At 39.7% G+C, this 19,909-nt stretch overlaps 1 protein-coding gene across 1 annotated transcript in view; it reads left to right on the forward strand.

Moving 5' to 3' along the window:
• The window catches only part of PHC2 (polyhomeotic homolog 2), a 218,668-nt gene that overhangs the window by 97,494 nt on the left and 101,265 nt on the right, over positions 1 to 19,909 (forward strand). The window contains exon 4 of the mRNA XM_053690193.1: positions 7,248 to 7,418. Within this exon, the coding sequence (XP_053546168.1) occupies positions 7,248 to 7,418 (171 nt within the window). The remainder of the gene's footprint in view (positions 1 to 7,247; positions 7,419 to 19,909) is intronic.

Here is a 19,909-nt window from a genome sequence, read left to right on the forward strand (position 1 = left end):
CAGAGCTTTTCCTATGTAAGGGCTCGGTGCTGGAACTCGCCGATGCACATGCGCATTTGTAGCCTGTGGTGCACTAGTCTACATCATACACAGACCTACAGTGGTACTCATTATACGAGTCTTATCACAGAGCTTTACCTATGTAAGGGCTCGGTGCTGGAACTCGCTGATGCACATGCGCATTTGTAGCCTGTGGTGCACTAGTCTACATCATACACAGACCTACAGTGGTACTCATTATACGAGTCTTATCACAACGCTTTACCTATGTAAGGGCTCGGTGCTGGAACTCGCTGATGCACATGCGCATTTATAGCCTGTGGTGCACTAGTCTACATCATACACAGACCCATAGTGGTACTCATTATACGAGTCTTATCACAGAGCTTTACCTATGTAAGGGCTCGGTGCTGGAACTCGCTGATGCACATGCGCATTTGTAGCCTGTGGTGCACTAGTCTACATCATACACAGACCTACAGTGGTACTCATTATACGAGTCTTATCACAGAGCTTTACCTATGTAAGGGCTCAGTGCTCGAACTCGCCGATGCACATGCGCATTTGTAGCCTGTGGTGCACTAGTCTACATCATACACAGACCTACAGTGGTACTCATTATACGAGTCTTATCACAGAGCTTTACTTATGTAAGGGCTTGGTGCTGGAACTCGCCGATGCACATGCGCATTTGTAGCCTGTGGTGCACTAGTCTACATCATACACAGACCTACAGTGGTACTCATTATACGAGTCTTATCACAGAGCTTTACCTATGTAAGGGCTTGGTGCTGGAACTCGCCGATGCACATGCGCATTTGTAGCCTGTGGTGCACTAGTCTACATCATACACAGACCTACAGTGGTACTCATTATACGAGTCTTATCACAGAGCTTTACCTATGTAAGGGCTTGGTGCTGGAACTCGCCGATGCACATGCGCATTTGTAGCCTGTGGTGCACTAGTCTACATCATACACAGACCTGCAGTGGTACTCATTATACGAGTCTTATCACAGAGCTTTACCTATGTACGGTCTCTGTGCTCGAACTCGCCGATGCACATGCACATTTGTAGCCTGTGGTGCACTAGTCTACATCATACACAGACCTACAGTGGTACTCATTATACGAGTCTTATCACAGAGCTTTACCTATGTAAGGGCTCGGTGCTGGAACTCGCCGATGCACATGCGCATTTGTAGCCTGAGGTGCACTAGTCTACATCATACACAGACCTACAGTGGTACTCATTATATGAGTCTTATCACAGAGCTTTACCTATGTAAGGGCTCGGTGCTGGAACTCGCCGATGCACATGCGCATTTGTAGCCTGTGGTGCACTAGTCTACATCATACACAGACCTACAGTGGTACTCATTATATGAGTCTTATCACAGAGCTTTTCCTATGTAAGGGCTCGGTGCTGGAACTCGCCGATGCACATGCGCATTTGTAGCCTGTGGTGCACTAGTCTACATCATACACAGACCTACAGTGGTACTCATTATACGAGTCTTATCACAGAGCTTTACCTATGTAAGGGCTCGGTGCTGGAACTCGCTGATGCACATGCGCATTTGTAGCCTGTGGTGCACTAGTCTACATCATACACAGACCTACAGTGGTACTCATTATACGAGTCTTATCACAACGCTTTACCTATGTAAGGGCTCGGTGCTGGAACTCGCTGATGCACATGTGCATTTATAGCCTGTGGTGCACTAGTCTACATCATACACAGACCCATAGTGGTACTCATTATACGAGTCTTATCACAGAGCTTTACCTATGTAAGGGCTCGGTGCTGGAACTCGCTGATGCACATGCGCATTTGTAGCCTGTGGTGCACTAGTCTACATCATACACAGACCTACAGTGGTACTCATTATACGAGTCTTATCACAGAGCTTTACCTATGTAAGGGCTCAGTGCTCGAACTCGCCGATGCACATGCGCATTTGTAGCCTGTGGTGCACTAGTCTACATCATACACAGACCCATAGTGGTACTCATTATACGAGTCTTATCAAAGAGCTTTAACTATGTAAGGGCTCGGTGCTGGAACTCGCTGATGCACATGCGCATTTGTAGCCTGTGGTGCACTAGTCTACATCATACACAGACCTACAGTTGTACTCATTATACGAGTCTTATCACAGAGCTTTACCTATGTAAGGGATCAGTGCTCAAACTCGCCGATGCACATGCGCTTTTGTAGCCTGTGGTGCACTAGTCTACATCATACACAGACCTACAGTGGTACTCATTATACGAGTCTTATCACAGAGCTTTACCTATGTAAGGGCTCAGTGCTCGAACTCGCCGATGCACATGCGCATTTGTAGCCTGTGGTGCACTAGTCTACATCATACACAGACCTACAGTGGTACTCATTATACGAGTCTTATCACAACGCTTTACCTATGTAAGGGCTCGGTGCTGGAACTCGCCGATGCACATGCGCATTTGTAGCCTGTGGTGCACTGGTCTACATCATACACAGACCTACAGTGGTACTCATTATACGAGTCTTATCACAACGCTTTACCTATGTAAGGGCTCGGTGCTGTAACTCGCCGATGCACATGCGCATTTGTAGCCTGTGGTGCACTAGTCTACATCATACACAGGCCTACAGTGGTACTCATTATACGAGTCTTATCACAGAGCTTTACCTATGTAAGGGCTTGGTGCTGGAACTCGCCGATGCACGTGCGCATTTGTAGCCTGTGGTGCACTAGTCTACATCATACACAGACCTACAGTGGTACTCATTATACGAGTCTTATTACAGAGCTTTACCTATGTACGGTCTCGGTGCTGGAACTCGCCGATGCACATGCGCATTTGTAGCCTGTGGTGCACTAGTCTACATCATACACAGACCTACAGTGGTACTCATTATACGAGTCTTATCACAACGCTTTACCTATGTAAGGGCTCGGTGCTGGAACTCGCTGATGCACATGCGCACTTGTAGTCTGTCGTGCACTAGTCTACATCATACACAGACCTACAGTGGTACTCATTATACGAGTCTTATCACAGAGCTTTACCTATGTACGGTCTTGGTGCTCGAACTCGCCGATGCACATGCGCATTTGTAGCCTGTGGTGCACTAGTCTACATCATACACAGACCTACAGTGGTACTCATTATACCAGTCTTATCACAGAGCTTTACCTATGTAAGGGCTTGGTGCTGGAACTCGCTGATGCACATGCGCATTTGTAGCCTGTGGTGCACTAGTCTACATCATACACAGACCTACAGTGGTACTCATTATACGAGTCTTATCACAACGCTTTACCTATGTAAGGGCTCAGTGCTGGAACTCGCAGATGCACATGCGCATTTGTAGCCTGTGGTGCACTAGTCTACATCATACACAGACCTACAGTCGTACTCATTATACGAGTCTTATCACAGAGCTTTACCTATGTAAGGGCTTGGTGCTGGAACTCGCTGATGCACATGCGCATTTGTAGCCTGTGGTGCACTAGTCACCATCATACACAGACCTACAGTGGTACTCATTATACGAGTCTTATCACAGAGCTTTACCTATGTAAGGGCTCGGTGCTGGAACTCGCCGATGCACATGCGCATTTGTAGCCTGTGGTGCACTAGTCTACATCATACACAGACCTACAGTGGTACTCATTATACGAGTCTTATCACAGAGCTTTACCTATGTAAGGGCTCGGTGCTGGAACTCGCCGATGCACATGCGCATTTGTAGCCTGTGGTGCACTAGTCTACATCATACACAGACCTACAGTGGTACTCATTATACGAGTCTTATCACAGAGCTTTACCTATGTACGGTCTCGGTGCTGGAACTCGCTGATGCACATGCGCATTTGTAGCCTGTGGTGCACTAGTCTACATCATACACAGACCTACAGTGGTACTCATTATACGAGTCTTATCACAACGCTTTGCCTATGTAAGGGCTTGGTGCTGGAACTCGCCGATGCACATGCGCATTTGTAGCCTGTGGTGCACTGGTCTACATCATACACAGACCTACAGTGGTACTCATTATACGAGTCTTATCACAGAGCTTTACCTATGTAAGAGCTCGGTGCTGGAACTCGCTGATGCACATGCGCATTTGTAGCCTGTGGTGCACTGGTCTACATCATACACAGACCTACAGTGGTACTCATTATACGAGTCTTATCACAACGCTTTACCTATGTAAGGGCTCGGTGCTGGAACTCGCCGATGCACATGCGCATTTGTAGCCTGTGGTGCACTGGTCTACATCATACACAGACCTACAGTGGTACTCATTATACGAGTCTTATCACAGAGCTTTACCTATGTAAGGGCTCGGTGCTGGAACTCGCTGATGCACATGCGCACTTGTAGCCTGTGGTGCACTAGTCTACATCATACACAGACCTACAGTGGTACTCATTATACGCATCAGGATTGGATTTCAGATAGAACAGCCTTTTCTGTGGCCTTTTGTTAGTTTATGATTTATGAACAAAACAAAAAAATGTTTCATGTTTTAAAGCTTTTTTTGAAGACAGAATAAGTGCATTTTATTAACCATGACATGGTACTACAGTACTGTAATCAGAAAGGTAATATTTATTGTGTAAAATAAATATAGACTGTTATTTGCAATTTATTACACAAAAACCAAACCAAAGACACAGGCAGAGAAAACTGTGATTTACAGGCAGGAAAAATAGAAAATGTTTGATCATTTTATTTTTAATAAATATTATTTAATAAGTTTGTATTTTGTATTTCTGGGTTTGGGGATTTGTACCTTTAGACCTTTTATTGTATAACTTTATAAGTCTATAGGAGAAACGGACAAATGCAAATGCATGAAAGTAAATGGTATTAAAGGGACATAGAAGTATAAAAAGAAAAATGCTCTATTATACTGTTTATTGCATATTTATATGAGTTTAACCCCTGTAAAAACGCATAGTTAAAATCAGCTGAGCAACAACGCATTAATAGGCTCTAGCTGAACACATCTAATGAGCCAATGACAAGTGTGTAGCTAGCTACCAATCACCAGCTAGCACCAAGTAGTGCGCATTGCTGCTTTGTAGCTAACTGATTAAACACATAGATACACACAAGGAATAGTACAATAATAAACTGCTCTAAATAAAATATTACAGCATTTTTTTTTATTTTTTTTTATTTTTTTTTTGCTGTTTTATGTCCCTTTAAAACCAAAATCTACAAATTAATTTTGCTCAAATCCGAGCTCCGATTATACCACCTTGTCATTTTGATGTGTCAATCTCACTTAAAGGGATAGAACGGTCAAAAACTGAAATGTGTATGGGTGCATTGCAATTTTATACTTTCATTACCAGAAATGCTTCTAGTGAAAGTTCTTAATGTTTCAGCGGCATACTTGCCAACTTAGTGAGCTGACGGCAGTGTTGTCGATTGCATCAGTGACAACTTAATTTGTGTCATACAAGCCACTGCTGACTATCTGAGATGGTGTGGTGCTATGGTGTACGGGCACTAATGGCATATGTGTGTATGCCACAAAAAACAGTAATCATTTTTACTAGAAGCATTTTTGCTCATGGAAGGATATTGCAAAAAAAATTATATTTAAAATTTTAAAGGGACATAATACTCATATGCTAAATCACTTGAAAGTGAGGCGGCATAACTGTAAAAAGCTGACAGGAAAATATCACCTGAGCATCTCTGTGTAAAAAAGTAAGATATTTTACCTCAAAATGTCTCTGGTAACAGTTTTAATTCAGTGACTGTAATCTCATGAGATTTCATAGCATGTTCAGGTGATATTTTCTACTCAGCTTTTTATAGCTTTGCTGCATCATTTTCATATGCTTCAACATTTGGGTATCATGTCCCTTTAAGTGCACCAATGCACATTTCAAATTTGACCTTTCTATCCCTTTAACTGGAAACATCTGTCAGTAAATTTCTAACAAATCTTAAAAAAAGTACCAATTTCTACTAATTTTCTGCAGTTGCTAAATAATTCTGAAATTTGCATTTTATTTATTGCGTTGCCTGCATTTTATTCTTGTAGTTAATGCAAATTATACATGCGGATCTTTCATTCTTTACTAATGTACAGCTAGATTAGGAGTTTTGTGGTAAGAGCGCTGCGTTACTAACTTGCAAGTTATTGTCACCGCTCAATTCCCTACAGCCCTGGTATTACAGGTTTTCATAAACCCAGCGTTATCAGGCAAGAATTAAGCGTAGAGCAAAATTGAGCTCCATACCACACTCCAATACCAGCGCTGCTTAAGGCAGCGGTGAGCTGGTTTTACGTGCTTGTGCACGATTTCCCCATAGACATCAATGGGGAGAGCCGGCTGAAAAAAAGCCTGACACCTGCAAAAAAGCAGCGTAAAGCTCCGTAATGCAGCCCCATTGATTCCTATGGGGAAACAAAAGTTATGTTTACACCTAACACCCTAACATGAACCCCGAGTCTAAACACCCCTAATCTGCCGCCCCTGACATCGCCGACACCTACATTATACTTATTAACCCCTAATCTGCCGCTCCGGACATCGCCGCCACTATAATAAACATATTAACCCATAAACCGACGCACTCCCGCATCGCAAACACTAGTTAAATATTAACCCCTAATCTGCCGCCCCCAACATCGCCGCCACCTACCTACATTTATTGACCCCTAATCTGCCGCCCCCAACGTCGCCGCCACTATACTAAAGTTATAAACCCCTAAACCTAAGTCTTACCCTAACACCCCCTAACTTAAATATAATTAAAAGAAATCTAAATAAATATTACTATCATTACCTAAATAATTCCTATTTAAAACTAAATACTTACCTATAAAATAAACCCTAAGCTAGCTACAAAATAACTAATAGTTACATTGTATCTAGCTTAGGGTTTATTTTTATTTTACAGCTAAGTTTGTCTATGGGGAAATCGTCCACAAGCAGCGCTGGTATTGGAGTGCGGTATGGAGCTCAATTGCTCTACGCTCACTTCTTGCCTGATAACGCCGGGTTTATGAAAACCTGTAATACCAGCGCTGTAGGGAAGTGAGCGGTGACAATAACTTGTAAGTTAGCACCACACCCCTCATAACGCAAAACTTGTAATCTAGCCGTACGTAGTTATTACAAAAAAAGGTGAAGTACCTGGAATAGTTAACAAATAAATAAAATGTGAGTATCTATTAGGTGTGCTCTGAATATATTTATTTTTGTCCCCTCTTATCTGCACAGGTGATACAGCAGGCTCTGCACCGCCAGCCAAGCACAGCAGCGCAGTATCTACAGCAGATGTACGCAGCGCAGCAACAGCATCTCATGCTGCAGACCGCGGCGCTGCAGCAGCAGCAGCAACAGCAGCACCTGAGCAGTGCACAGCTGCAGAGCCTGGCCGCAGTACAGCAGGTGAATTGATCTATCTATTATCTAGTATGTTAGGGGTATAGTTTGTGGCCAGAGATGGTTTCGCTTTCAGGGCAGTTCTGGACCCTAATTTAGGGTGTTTGGAAGAGGTAGACAAATTGAAGCCGAATTATCAAGCCGTCAACTATGCTGCATTCGACGGCACCAATACGCTCGCCTAACATCGCGACAGCGGACCTGAATATGCTCTCCTTATTTATAAAAAAAGCTGTCAAAAAGCCGCGCACCAAGTATAGGGCGATGAGCAGCGGACTGTTGTTAACTAACAGTCATCAATCTCACTACTATTCGGCTTTTTCCCAACTTTATTTATACCCTGTCACTAAACATCTCAACTATACTAAAATGTTTAACCCCTATCCCGCCGCTCCCGGACCCACCGCAACTAAATAAAGTTATTAACCCCTATCCCTCCGCTCCCGGAGTCCACAGCAACTCTAATAAAGTTATTAACCCCTATCACTCCGCTCCTGGAGCCCACCGCAACTCTAATAAAGTTATTAACCCCTATCCCTCTGCTCCCGGAGTCCACAGCAACTCTAATAAAGTTATTAACCCCTATCCCTCCGCTCCTGGAGCCCACCGCAACTCTAATAAAGTTATTAACCCCTATCCCTCCGCTCCTGGAGTCCACAGCAACTCTAATAAAGTTATTAACCCCTATCCCTCTGCTCCCGGAGTCCACAGCAACTCTAATAAAGTTATTAACCCCTATCCCTCCACTCCTGGAGCCCTCCGCAACTCTAATAAAGTTATTAACCCCTATCCCTCCGCTCCTGGAGCCCACCGCAACTCTAATAAAGTTATTAACCCCTATCCCGCCTCTCCTGGACCCCTCCGCAACTAAATTATTAACCCCTAAACCACTGGCCTCCCATATCACTACCACTTACTAAACCTATTAACCCCTAAACCGCCAGCCCCCAACATCGCTAAATTAAGCTATTAATCCCTAAACCTAACAACCCGCTAACTTTACATTATAATTACTTCATCCCTATCTTATAATAAATTTAAACTTACCTTTAGAATTAAAATAAACTATATTAAACTATTAATTAGCCTACCTAACCCTATTCAAGTTATTTAAATCTACTATTAAAAATTACTAAGTTACAAAAAAAAAAAGTTACGCAAAATAAAAAATAAATGATCAAATATTTAAACTAATTACACCTAATCTAATAGCCCTATCAAAATAAAAAAGCCCCCCAAAATAAAAAAACCCTAGCCTACACTAAACTACCAATGGCCCTTAAAAGGGCCTTTTGCGTGGCATTGCCCCAAAGAAATCAGCTCTTTTACCTGTTAAAAAAAATACAAATACCCCCCCAACAGTAAAACCCACCACCCACACAACCAACCCCCCCAAATAAAAACCTATCTAAAAAACCTAAGCTCCCCATTGCCCTGAAAAGGGCATTTGTAAGGGCATTGCCCTTAAAAGGGCATTCAGCTCTTTTACTGCCCAAAGTCCCTAACCTAAAATTAAAACCCACCCAATAAACCCTTAAAAAAATCTAACACTAACCCCCGAAGATCCACTTACAGTTTTTGAAGACCGGACATCCATCCTCATCCAAGCGGCAGAAGTCCTCAGCGAAGCCGGCAGAAGTTTTCATCCAAGCAGGCTGAAGTCTTCATCCAAGCGGGCAGAATGCAAGCTCAATCCTATTGGCTGATTGGATCAGCCAATAGTATGAAAGCTCAATCCTATTGGCTGATTGCAACAGCCAATAGGATTTTATCCCCTTTAATTCCGATTGGCTGATATAATTCTATCAGCCAATCGGAATGTAAGAGACGCCATCTTGGGAACTTCTGCCGCTTGGATGAGGATGGATGTCCGGTCTTTGAAAACTGTAAGTGGATCTTCGGGGGTTAGAGTTAGGTTTTTTAAGGGTTTATTGGGTGGGTTTTAATTTTAGGTTAGGGACTTTGGGCAGTAAAATAGTTGAATGCCCATACAAATGCCCTTTTCAGGGCAATGGTGAGCTTAGGTATTTTAGATTTGGGGGGTTGGTTGTGTGGGTGGTGGGTTTTACTGCTGGGGGGGTATTTGTATTTTTTTTAACAGGTAAAAGAGCTGATTTCTTTGGGGCAATGCCCCGCAAAAGGCCCTTTTAAGGGCCATTTGTAGTTTAGTGTAGGCTAGGGTTTTTTTTATTTTGGGGGGGCTTTTTTATTTTGATAGGGCTGTTAGATTAGGTGTAATTAGTTTAAATTTTTGATCATTTATTTTTTATTTTGTGTAACTTAGTGTTTATATTTTGGGTAACTTAGTGTTTTTTATTTTGTGTAACTTAGTTGTTATTTTTTTTGTAACTTAGTAATTTTTAATAGTAGATTTAAATAACTTGAGTAGGGTTAGGTTTTTAGAAATGTAATATAGTTAATTTAATTTTAGTTTAATGTAATTTTAGTATAATAGGGTAGGTTAATTAATAGTTTAATATAGTTTAATGTAATTTTAGTATAATAGGGTAGGTTAATTAATAGTTTAATATAGTTTATTTTAATTCTAAAGGTAAGTTTAAATTTATTATAAGATAGGGATGAAGCAATTATAATGTAAAGTTAGCGGGTTGTTAGGTTTAGGGGTTAATAGCTTAATTTAGTTAATGGCGATGTGGGGGGCTGGCGGTTTAGGGGTTAATAGGTTTAGTAAGTGGTAGTGATGTGGGAGGCCAGGGGTTTAGGGGTTAATACATTAATTTAGTTGCGGTGGGCTCCGGGAGCGGAGGGATAGGGGTTAATAACTTTATTAGAGTTGCGGTGGGCTCCAGGAGCGGAGGGATAGGGGTTAATAACTTTATTAGAGTTGCGGTGGGCTCCGGGAGCAGCGGGATAGGGGTTAATAACTTTATTTAGTTGCGGCGGGGGCCAGGTGCGGCGGAATAGGGGTTAAACATTTTAGTATAGTGGCAGTGTTTAGTGACAGGGTATAAATAACGTTAGAAAAATGCCGAATAGCAGCGAGATCGATGATCGATGACTGTTAGTTAACAACAGTCCACTGCTCATCACCCGTACTTGGTGCGTGGCTTTTTGACAGCTTTTTTTATAAATAAGGAGAGCGTATTCAGGTCCGCGGCCGCAATGTTAGGTGAGCGTATTGGTGCCGTCGAATGCAGCATAGTTGACAGCTTGATAATTCGGCCTCATTGTCATTATATAACCTGGTGTGTGCAGGAGACACATTGTCATTATATAACCTGGTGTGTGTATGAAACACATTGTCATTATATAACCTGGTGTGTGTATGAGACACATTGTCATTATATAACCTGGTGTGTGTATGAGACACATTGTCATTATATAACCAGGTGTGTGTATGAGACACATTGTCATTATATAACCTGGTGTGTGCATGAGACACATTGTCACTATATAACCTGGTGTGTGTATGTGACACATTGTCATTATATAACCTGGTGTGTGCAGGAGACACATTGTCATTATATAACCTGGTGTGTGCAGGAGACACATTGTCATTATATAACCTGGTGTGTGTATGAGACACATTGTCATTATATAACCTGGTGTGTGTATGAGACACTTGCATTTAGAACTGGTAATGCTGAGGCTTATAGTTTAGCACGATCCAATTTAAAGAAAGGAATAAAAAGAGCTAAATTTGACTTGAAAACACGCATAGAAGAGCACTTTAATAACAACTCTGACTCCAGAAGAATGTGGCAAGGTATACAGTCCATTACTGACTATAAAACCACAAGCACAGTCCCCATAATTAATGATGCTTCCTTTCCAGACGAACGTAACTATTTCTATGCCCGATTTGACCGTGAAAACAAAGAATCAATAACTAAACTTATGCATCCACCAGATGAACTACCCCTGAGTTTTTCCGTTGCTGAAGTGTATCGGATCCTCTCCAAGGTGGATGTATATAAAGCGGCCGGTCCTGATGATATTCCTGGACATGTGTTAAGATCCTGTGCTGGAGTATTGGCTACAGTAATTACTGATATTTTTAATTTGTCTCTGGCTCAAACAACTGTTCCTACATGCTTTAAGGAAACCACCATCATTCCTGTGCCTAAACAATCAACAGCAGCCTGTCTTAATGACTTTCGCCCCATTGCACTCACTTCAGCCTTTATGAAATGTTTCGAGAGGCTGGTCATGGCCTATCTTAAAACTTGCCTACCACCTGCATTGGATCCTAACCAATATGCGTATCGCCAAAATAGGTCAACAGAAGATGCTATCTCGTCAGCTCTGCATTTTGCCCTCACTCACTTAGATCACAATAACACCTATGTTAGAATGTTGTTTATTGATTTTAGTTCAGTATTTAACACAGTTGTTCCTATTAAGCTGGTTGCCAAACTCCATGATCTTGGCATAAATACTTTATTATGCAAATGGATTCTGGACTTCTTGACAAACAGACCGCAATTGGTAAAAATTGGTAATCACACCTCATCTACTCTGACCCTTAATACTGGTGTTCCACAAGGGTGTGTATTGAGTCCACTGCTATATTCTCTTTTTACCCATGACTGTTTGCCTAAGTATGTATCCAATAGTATTATCAAGTTTGCTGATGACACCACTGTCATAGGCCAGATCAGTAACAACGATGAATCAGCTTATAGAGAAGAAATAAGGCAACTGGCTATTTGGTGTGCTGAGAACAACCTGGACCTAAACACTAAAAAAACTAAAGAAATTATTATTGATTTTAGGAAATCAAATCGATGTCTACAATTGCCCATTCATATAAATGGAACTGAGGTTGAACGTGTACCAAGTTTCAAGTTTCTGGGCACACACATCTCTGAGGATTTGACTTGGTCCTTGAACACCTCAACTTTAGTGAAAAAAGCACAACGTCTCTATTTTTTAAGAACACTGAAAAAAGTTAATTTATCTACTCAGATTTTAATTAATTTTTATCGCTGTACTATTGAGAGTATTCTCACCAACTGTTTTACAGTATGGTATGGAAACTGTACTAATTCTGATCGCAAAGCTTTGCAACGGGTTGTTAAAACCGCCCAGTATATCATAGGTGCTCAGTTACCTACCATTGAAGATCTTCAAAGCAGACGTAGTCTTTTAAAGGCCTATCGAATTATTCATGATCCCTTCCATGTTAGCAACAGACTATTTGCCCTTTTACCATCTGGGAGACGTTATAGAAGCTTAAAAGGAAAAACTGCTAGATTACGGAATAGTTTTTTCCCAAGAGCCATTACTCTGCTAAATAATAACTTTTAAAAATCTCTCTTATGCTCATAGCCTTTTTTAATTTTTTAATTTTTTATCCTTCTGATGATTAGATCTTTTTATTATATTGAAGAAAGTGCTAAATTAATGGTTTTAATTTAATTTATTGATTATCCTGTTAATGGTTCTTTTTCACCTCACTTTATATTCACATAACACATATATTATATAAATACACATATGATTCATATAAAACACTCATGATTCACATCACATATATAATGCAAATGTACACATATGTGTGCAAGATGACTAATTTTTTATTATATTTTTTTTTACACGTATATATATATATACTTTTTTGTATGGAACTGATTTTCTTTTGCACTTGCACTTTATTACACTTACATTGTACTTACTTTTGTGGTATAGAAATTTTCTGCACAAGTCACTTGAATTTTTTGCTATTTATTAGTTTTTACCATTATAGTGCTATCTGTGTATAGGATTGGTTAGATTTTCAAATATAATTTCGTTGTCTCTGTTTTCCTACTTTGTACAATGACAATAAAACGAATCTAATCTAATCTAAATTGTCATTATATAACCTGGTGTGTGCATGTGACACATTGTCATTATATAACCTGGTGTGTGCAGGAGACACATTGTCATTATATAACCTGGTGTGTGTATGAGACACATTGTCATTATATAACCTGGTGTGTGCATGTGACACATTGTCATTATATAACCTGGTGTGTGCAGGAGACACATTGTCATTATATAACCTGGTGTGTGTATGAGACACATTGTCATTATATAACCTGGTGTGTGTATGAGACACATTGTCATTATATAACCTGGTGTGTGTATGAGACACATTGTCACTATATAACCTGGTGTGTGTATGAGACACATTGTCATTATATAACCTGGTGTGTGTATGAGACACATTGTCATTATATAACCTGGTGTGTGTATGAGACACATTGTCATTATATAACCTGGTGTGTGCATGAGACACATTGTCATTATATAACCTGGTGTGTGTATGAGACACATTGTCATTATATAACCTGGTGTGTGTATGAGACACATTGTCATTATATAACCTGGTGTGTGTATGAGACACATTGTCATTATATAACCTGGTGTGTGTATGAGACACATTGTCACTATATAACCTGGTGTGTGTATGAGACACATTGTCATTATATAACCTGGTGTGTGTATGAGACACATTGTCATTATATAACCTGGTGTGTGCAGGAGACACATTGTCACTATATAACCTGGTGTGTGCAGGAGACACATTGTCATTATATAACCTGGTGTGTGTATGAGACACATTGTCATTATATAACCTGGTGTGTGTATGAGACACATTGTCATTATATAACCTGGTGTGTGTATGAGACACATTGTCATTATATAACCTGGTGTGTGTATGAGACACATTGTCATTATATAACCTGGTGTGTGTATGAGACACATTGTCATTATATAACCTGGTGTGTGCATGTGACACATTGTCATTATATAACCTGGTGTGTGTATGAGACACATTGTCATTATATAACCTGGTGTGTGCATGAGACACATTGTCATTATATAACCAGGTGTGTGTATGAGACACATTGTCATTATATAACCTGGTGTGTGTATGAGACACATTGTCATTATAATACCTGGTGTGTGTATGAGACACATTGTCATTATATAACCTGGTGTGTGCATGTGACACATTGTCATTATATAACCTGGTGTGTGTATGAGACACATTGTCATTATATAACCTGGTGTGTGTATGAGACACATTGTCATTATATAACCTGGTGTGTGTATGAGACACATTGTCATTATATAACCTGGTGTGTGTATGAGACACATTGTCATTATATAACCTGGTGTGTGTATTAGACACATTGTCATTATATAACCTGGTGTGTGCATGAGACACATTGTCATTATATAACCAGGTGTGTGTATGAGACACATTGTCATTATATAACCTGGTGTGTGTATGAGACACATTGTCATTATATAACCTGGTGTGTGTATGAGACACATTGTCATTATATAACCTGGTGTGTGTATGAGACACATTGTCATTATATAACCTGGTGTGTGCATGAGACACATTGTCATTATATAACCTGGTGTGTGCATGAGACACATTGTCATTATATAACCTGGTGTGTGTATGAGACACATTGTCATTATATAACCTGGTGTGTGCAGGTGACACATTGTCACTATATAACATGGTGTGTGTATGAGACACATTGTCATTATATAACCTGGTGTGTGTATGAGACACATTGTCATTATATAACCTGGTGTGTGTATGAGACACATTGTCATTATATAACCTGGTGTGTGTATGAGACACATTGTCATTATATAACCTGGTGTGTGTATGAGACACATTGTCATTATATAACCTGGTGTGTGTATGAGACACATTGTCATTATATAACCTGGTGTGTGTATGAGACACATTGTCATTATATAACCTGGTGTGTGTATGAGACACATTGTCATTATATAACCTGGTGTGTGTATGAGACACATTGTCATTATATAACCTGGTGTGTGTATGAGACACATTGTCATTATATAACCTGGTGTGTGTATGAGACACATTGTCATTATATAACCTGGTGTGTGTATGAGACACATTGTCATTATATAACCTGGTGTGTGCATGAGACACATTGTCATTATATAACCTGGTGTGTGTATGAGACACATTGTCATTATATAACCTGGTGTGTGTATGAGACACATTGTCATTATATAACCTGGTGTGTGCAGGAGACACATTGTCATTATATAACCTGGTGTGTGTATGAGACACATTGTCATTATATAACCTGGTGTGTGTATGAGACACATTGTCATTATATAACCTGGTGTGTGTATGAGACACATTGTCATTATATAACCTGGTGTGTGTATGAGACACATTGTCATTATATAACCTGGTGTGTGCATGAGACACATTGTCATTATATAAACCTGGTGTGTGCATGAGACACATTGTCATTATATAACCTGGTGTGTGTATGAGACACATTGTCATTATATAACCTGGTGTGTGTATGAGACACATTGTCATTATATAACCTGGTGTGTGTATGAGACACATTGTCATTATATAACCTGGTGTGTGTATGAGACACATTGTCATTATATAACCTGGTGTGTGCATGAGACACATTGTCATTATATAACCTGGTGTGTGCATGAGACACATTGTCATTATATAACCTGGTGTGTGTATGAGACACATTGTCATTATATAACCTGGTGTGTGTATGAGACACATTGTCATTATATAACCTGGTGTGTGTATGAGACACATTGTCATTATATAACCTGGTGTGTGCATGAGACACATTGTCATTATATAACCTGGTGTGTGCAGGTGACACATTGTCATTATATAACCTGGTGTGTGCAGGTGACACATTGTCATTATATAACCTGGTGTGTGTATGAGACACATTGTCATTATATAACCTGGTGTGTGTATGAGACACATTGTCATTATATAACCTGGTGTGTGCAGGAGACACATTGTCATTATATAACCTGGTGTGTGTATGAGACACATTGTCATTATATAACCTGGTGTGTGTATGAGACACATTGTCATTATATAACCTGGTGTGTGTATGAGACACATTGTCATTATATAACCTGGTGTGTGTATGAGACACATTGTCATTATATACCTGGTGTGTGTATGAGACACATTGTCATTATATAACCTGGTGTGGTGTATGAGACACATTGTCATTATATAACCTGGTGTGTGCATGTGACACATTGTCATTATATAACCTGGTGTGTGGTATGAGACACATTGTCATTATATAACCTGGTGTGTGCATGAGACACATTGTCATTATATAACCAGGTGTGTGTATGAGACACATTGTCATTATATAACCTGGTGTGTGTATGAGACACATTGTCATTATAATACCTGGTGTGTGTATGAGACACATTGTCATTATATAACCTGGTGTGTGCATGTGACACATTGTCATTATATAACCTGGTGTGTGTATGAGACACATTGTCATTATATAACCTGGTGTGTGTATGAGACACATTGTCATTATATAACCTGGTGTGTGTATGAGACACATTGTCATTATATAACCTGGTGTGTGTATGAGACACATTGTCATTATATAACCTGGTGTGTGTATGAGACACATTGTCATTATATAACCTGGTGTGTGCATGAGACACATTGTCATTATATAACCTGGTGTGTGTATGAGACACATTGTCATTATATAACCTGGTGTGTGTATGAGACACATTGTCATTATATAACCTGGTGTGTGTATGAGACACATTGTCCATTATATAACCTGGTGTGTGTATGAGACACATTGTCATTATATAACCTGGTGTGTGTATGAGACACATTGTCATTATATAACCTGGTGTGTGTATGAGACACATTGTCATTATATAACCTGGTGTGTGTATGAGACACATTGTCATTATATAACCTGGTGTGTGCAGGTGACACATTGTCACTATATAACATGGTGTGTGTATGAGACACATTGTCATTATATAACCTGGTGTGTGTATGAGACACATTGTCATTATATAACCTGGTGTGTGTATGAGACACATTGTCATTATATAACCTGGTGTGTGTATGAGACACATTGTCATTATATAACCTGGTGTGTGTATGAGACACATTGTCATTATATAACCTGGTGTGTGTATGAGACACATTGTCATTATATAACCTGGTGTGTGTATGAGACACATTGTCATTATATAACCTGGTGTGTGTATGAGACACATTGTCATTATATAACCTGGTGTGTGTATGAGACACATTGTCATTATATAACCTGGTGTGTGTATGAGACACATTGTCATTATATAACCTGGTGTGTGTATGAGACACATTGTCATTATATAACCTGGTGTGTGCATGAGACACATTGTCATTATATAACCTGGTGTGTGTATGAGACACATTGTCATTATATAACCTGGTGTGTGTATGAGACACATTGTCATTATATAACCTGGTGTGTGCAGGAGACACATTGTCATTATATAACCTGGTGTGTGTATGAGACACATTGTCATTATATAACCTGGTGTGTGTATGAGACACATTGTCATTATATAACCTGGTGTGTGTATGAGACACATTGTCATTATATAACCTGGTGTGTGTATGAGGACACATTGTCATTATATAACCTGGTGTGTGCATGAGGACACATTGTCATTATATATCCTGGTGTGTGTATGAGACACATTGTCATTATATAACCTGGTGTGTGTATGAGACACATTGTCATTATATAACCTGGTGTGTGTATGAGACACATTGTCATTATATAACCTGGTGTGTGTATGAGAACAATTGTCATTATATAACCTGGTGTGTGTATGAGACACATTGTCATTATATAACCTGGTGTGTGCATGAGACACATTGTCATTATATAACCTGGTGTGTGCTATGAGACACATTGTCATTATATAACCTGGTGTGTGTATGAGACACATTGTCATTATATAACCTGGTGTGTGTATGAGACACATTGTCATTATATAACCTGGTGTGTGTATGAGACACATTGTCATTATATAACCTGGTGTGTGCATGAGACACATTGTCATTATATAACCTGGTGTGTGCAGGTGACACATTGTCATTATATAACCTGGTGTGTGCAGGTGACACATTGTCATTATATAACCTGGTGTGTGTATGAGACACATTGTCATTATATAACCTGGTGTGTGTATGAGACACATTGTCATTATATAACCTGGTGTGTGCAGGAGACACATTGTCATTATATAACCTGGTGTGTGTATGAGACACATTGTCATTATATAACCTGGTGTGTGTATGAGACACATTGTCATTATATAACCTGGTGTGTGCAGGTGACACATTGTCATTATATAACCTGGTGTGTGCATGAGACACATTGTCATTATATAACCTGGTGTGTGTATGAGACACATTGTCATTATATAACATGGTGTGTGTATGAGACACATTGTCATTATATAACCTGGTGTGTGTATGAGACACATTGTCATTATATAACCTGGTGTGTGTATGAGACACATTGTCATTATATAACCTGGTGTGTGTATGAGACACATTGTCATTATATAACCTGGTGTGTGCAGGTGACACAATGTCATTATATAACCTGGTGTGTGTATGAGACACATTGTCATTATATAACCTGGTGTGTGTATGAGACACATTGTCATTATATAACCTGGTGTGTGTATGAGACACATTGTCATTATATAACCTGGTGTGTGTATGAGACACATTGTCATTATATAACCTGGTGTGTGTATGAGACACATTGTCATTATATAACCTGGTGTGTGTATGAGACACATTGTCATTATATAACCTGGTGTGTGTATGAGACACATTGTCACTATATAACCTGGTGTGTGTATGAGACACATTGTCATTATATAACCTGGTGTGTGTATGAGACACATTGTCATTATATAACCTGGTGTGTGTATGAGACACATTGTCATTATATAACCTGGTGTGTGCATGAGACACATTGTCATTATATAACCTGGTGTGTGTATGAGACACATTGTCATTATATAACCTGGTGTGTGTATGAGACACATTGTCATTATATAACCTGGTGTGTGCATGTGACACATTGTCATTATATAACCTGGTGTGTGTATGAGACACATTGTCATTATATAACCTGGTGTGTGTATGAGACACATTGTCATTATATAACCTGGTGTGTGCATGAGACACATTGTCATTATATAACCTGGTGTGTGTATGAGACACATTGTCATTATATAACCTGGTGTGTGCAGGTGACACATTGTCACTATATAACATGGTGTGTGTATGAGACACATTGTCATTATATAACCTGGTGTGTGTATGAGACACATTGTCATTATATAACCTGGTGTGTGTATGAGACACATTGTCACTATATAACATGGTGTGTGTATGAGACACATTGTCATTATATAACCTGGTGTGTGTATGAGACACATTGTCATTATATAACCTGGTGTGTGTATGAGACACATTGTCATTATATAACCTGGTGTGTGTATGAGACACATTGTCATTATAATACCTGGTGTGTGTATGAGACACATTGTCATTATATAACCTGGTGTGTGTATGAGACACATTGTCATTATATAACCTGGTGTGTGTATGAGACACATTGTCATTATATAACCTG

This window comes from Bombina bombina, chromosome 8, assembly GCF_027579735.1.
Source record: "Bombina bombina isolate aBomBom1 chromosome 8, aBomBom1.pri, whole genome shotgun sequence".
Lineage (NCBI taxonomy): Eukaryota > Metazoa > Chordata > Amphibia > Anura > Bombinatoridae > Bombina > Bombina bombina.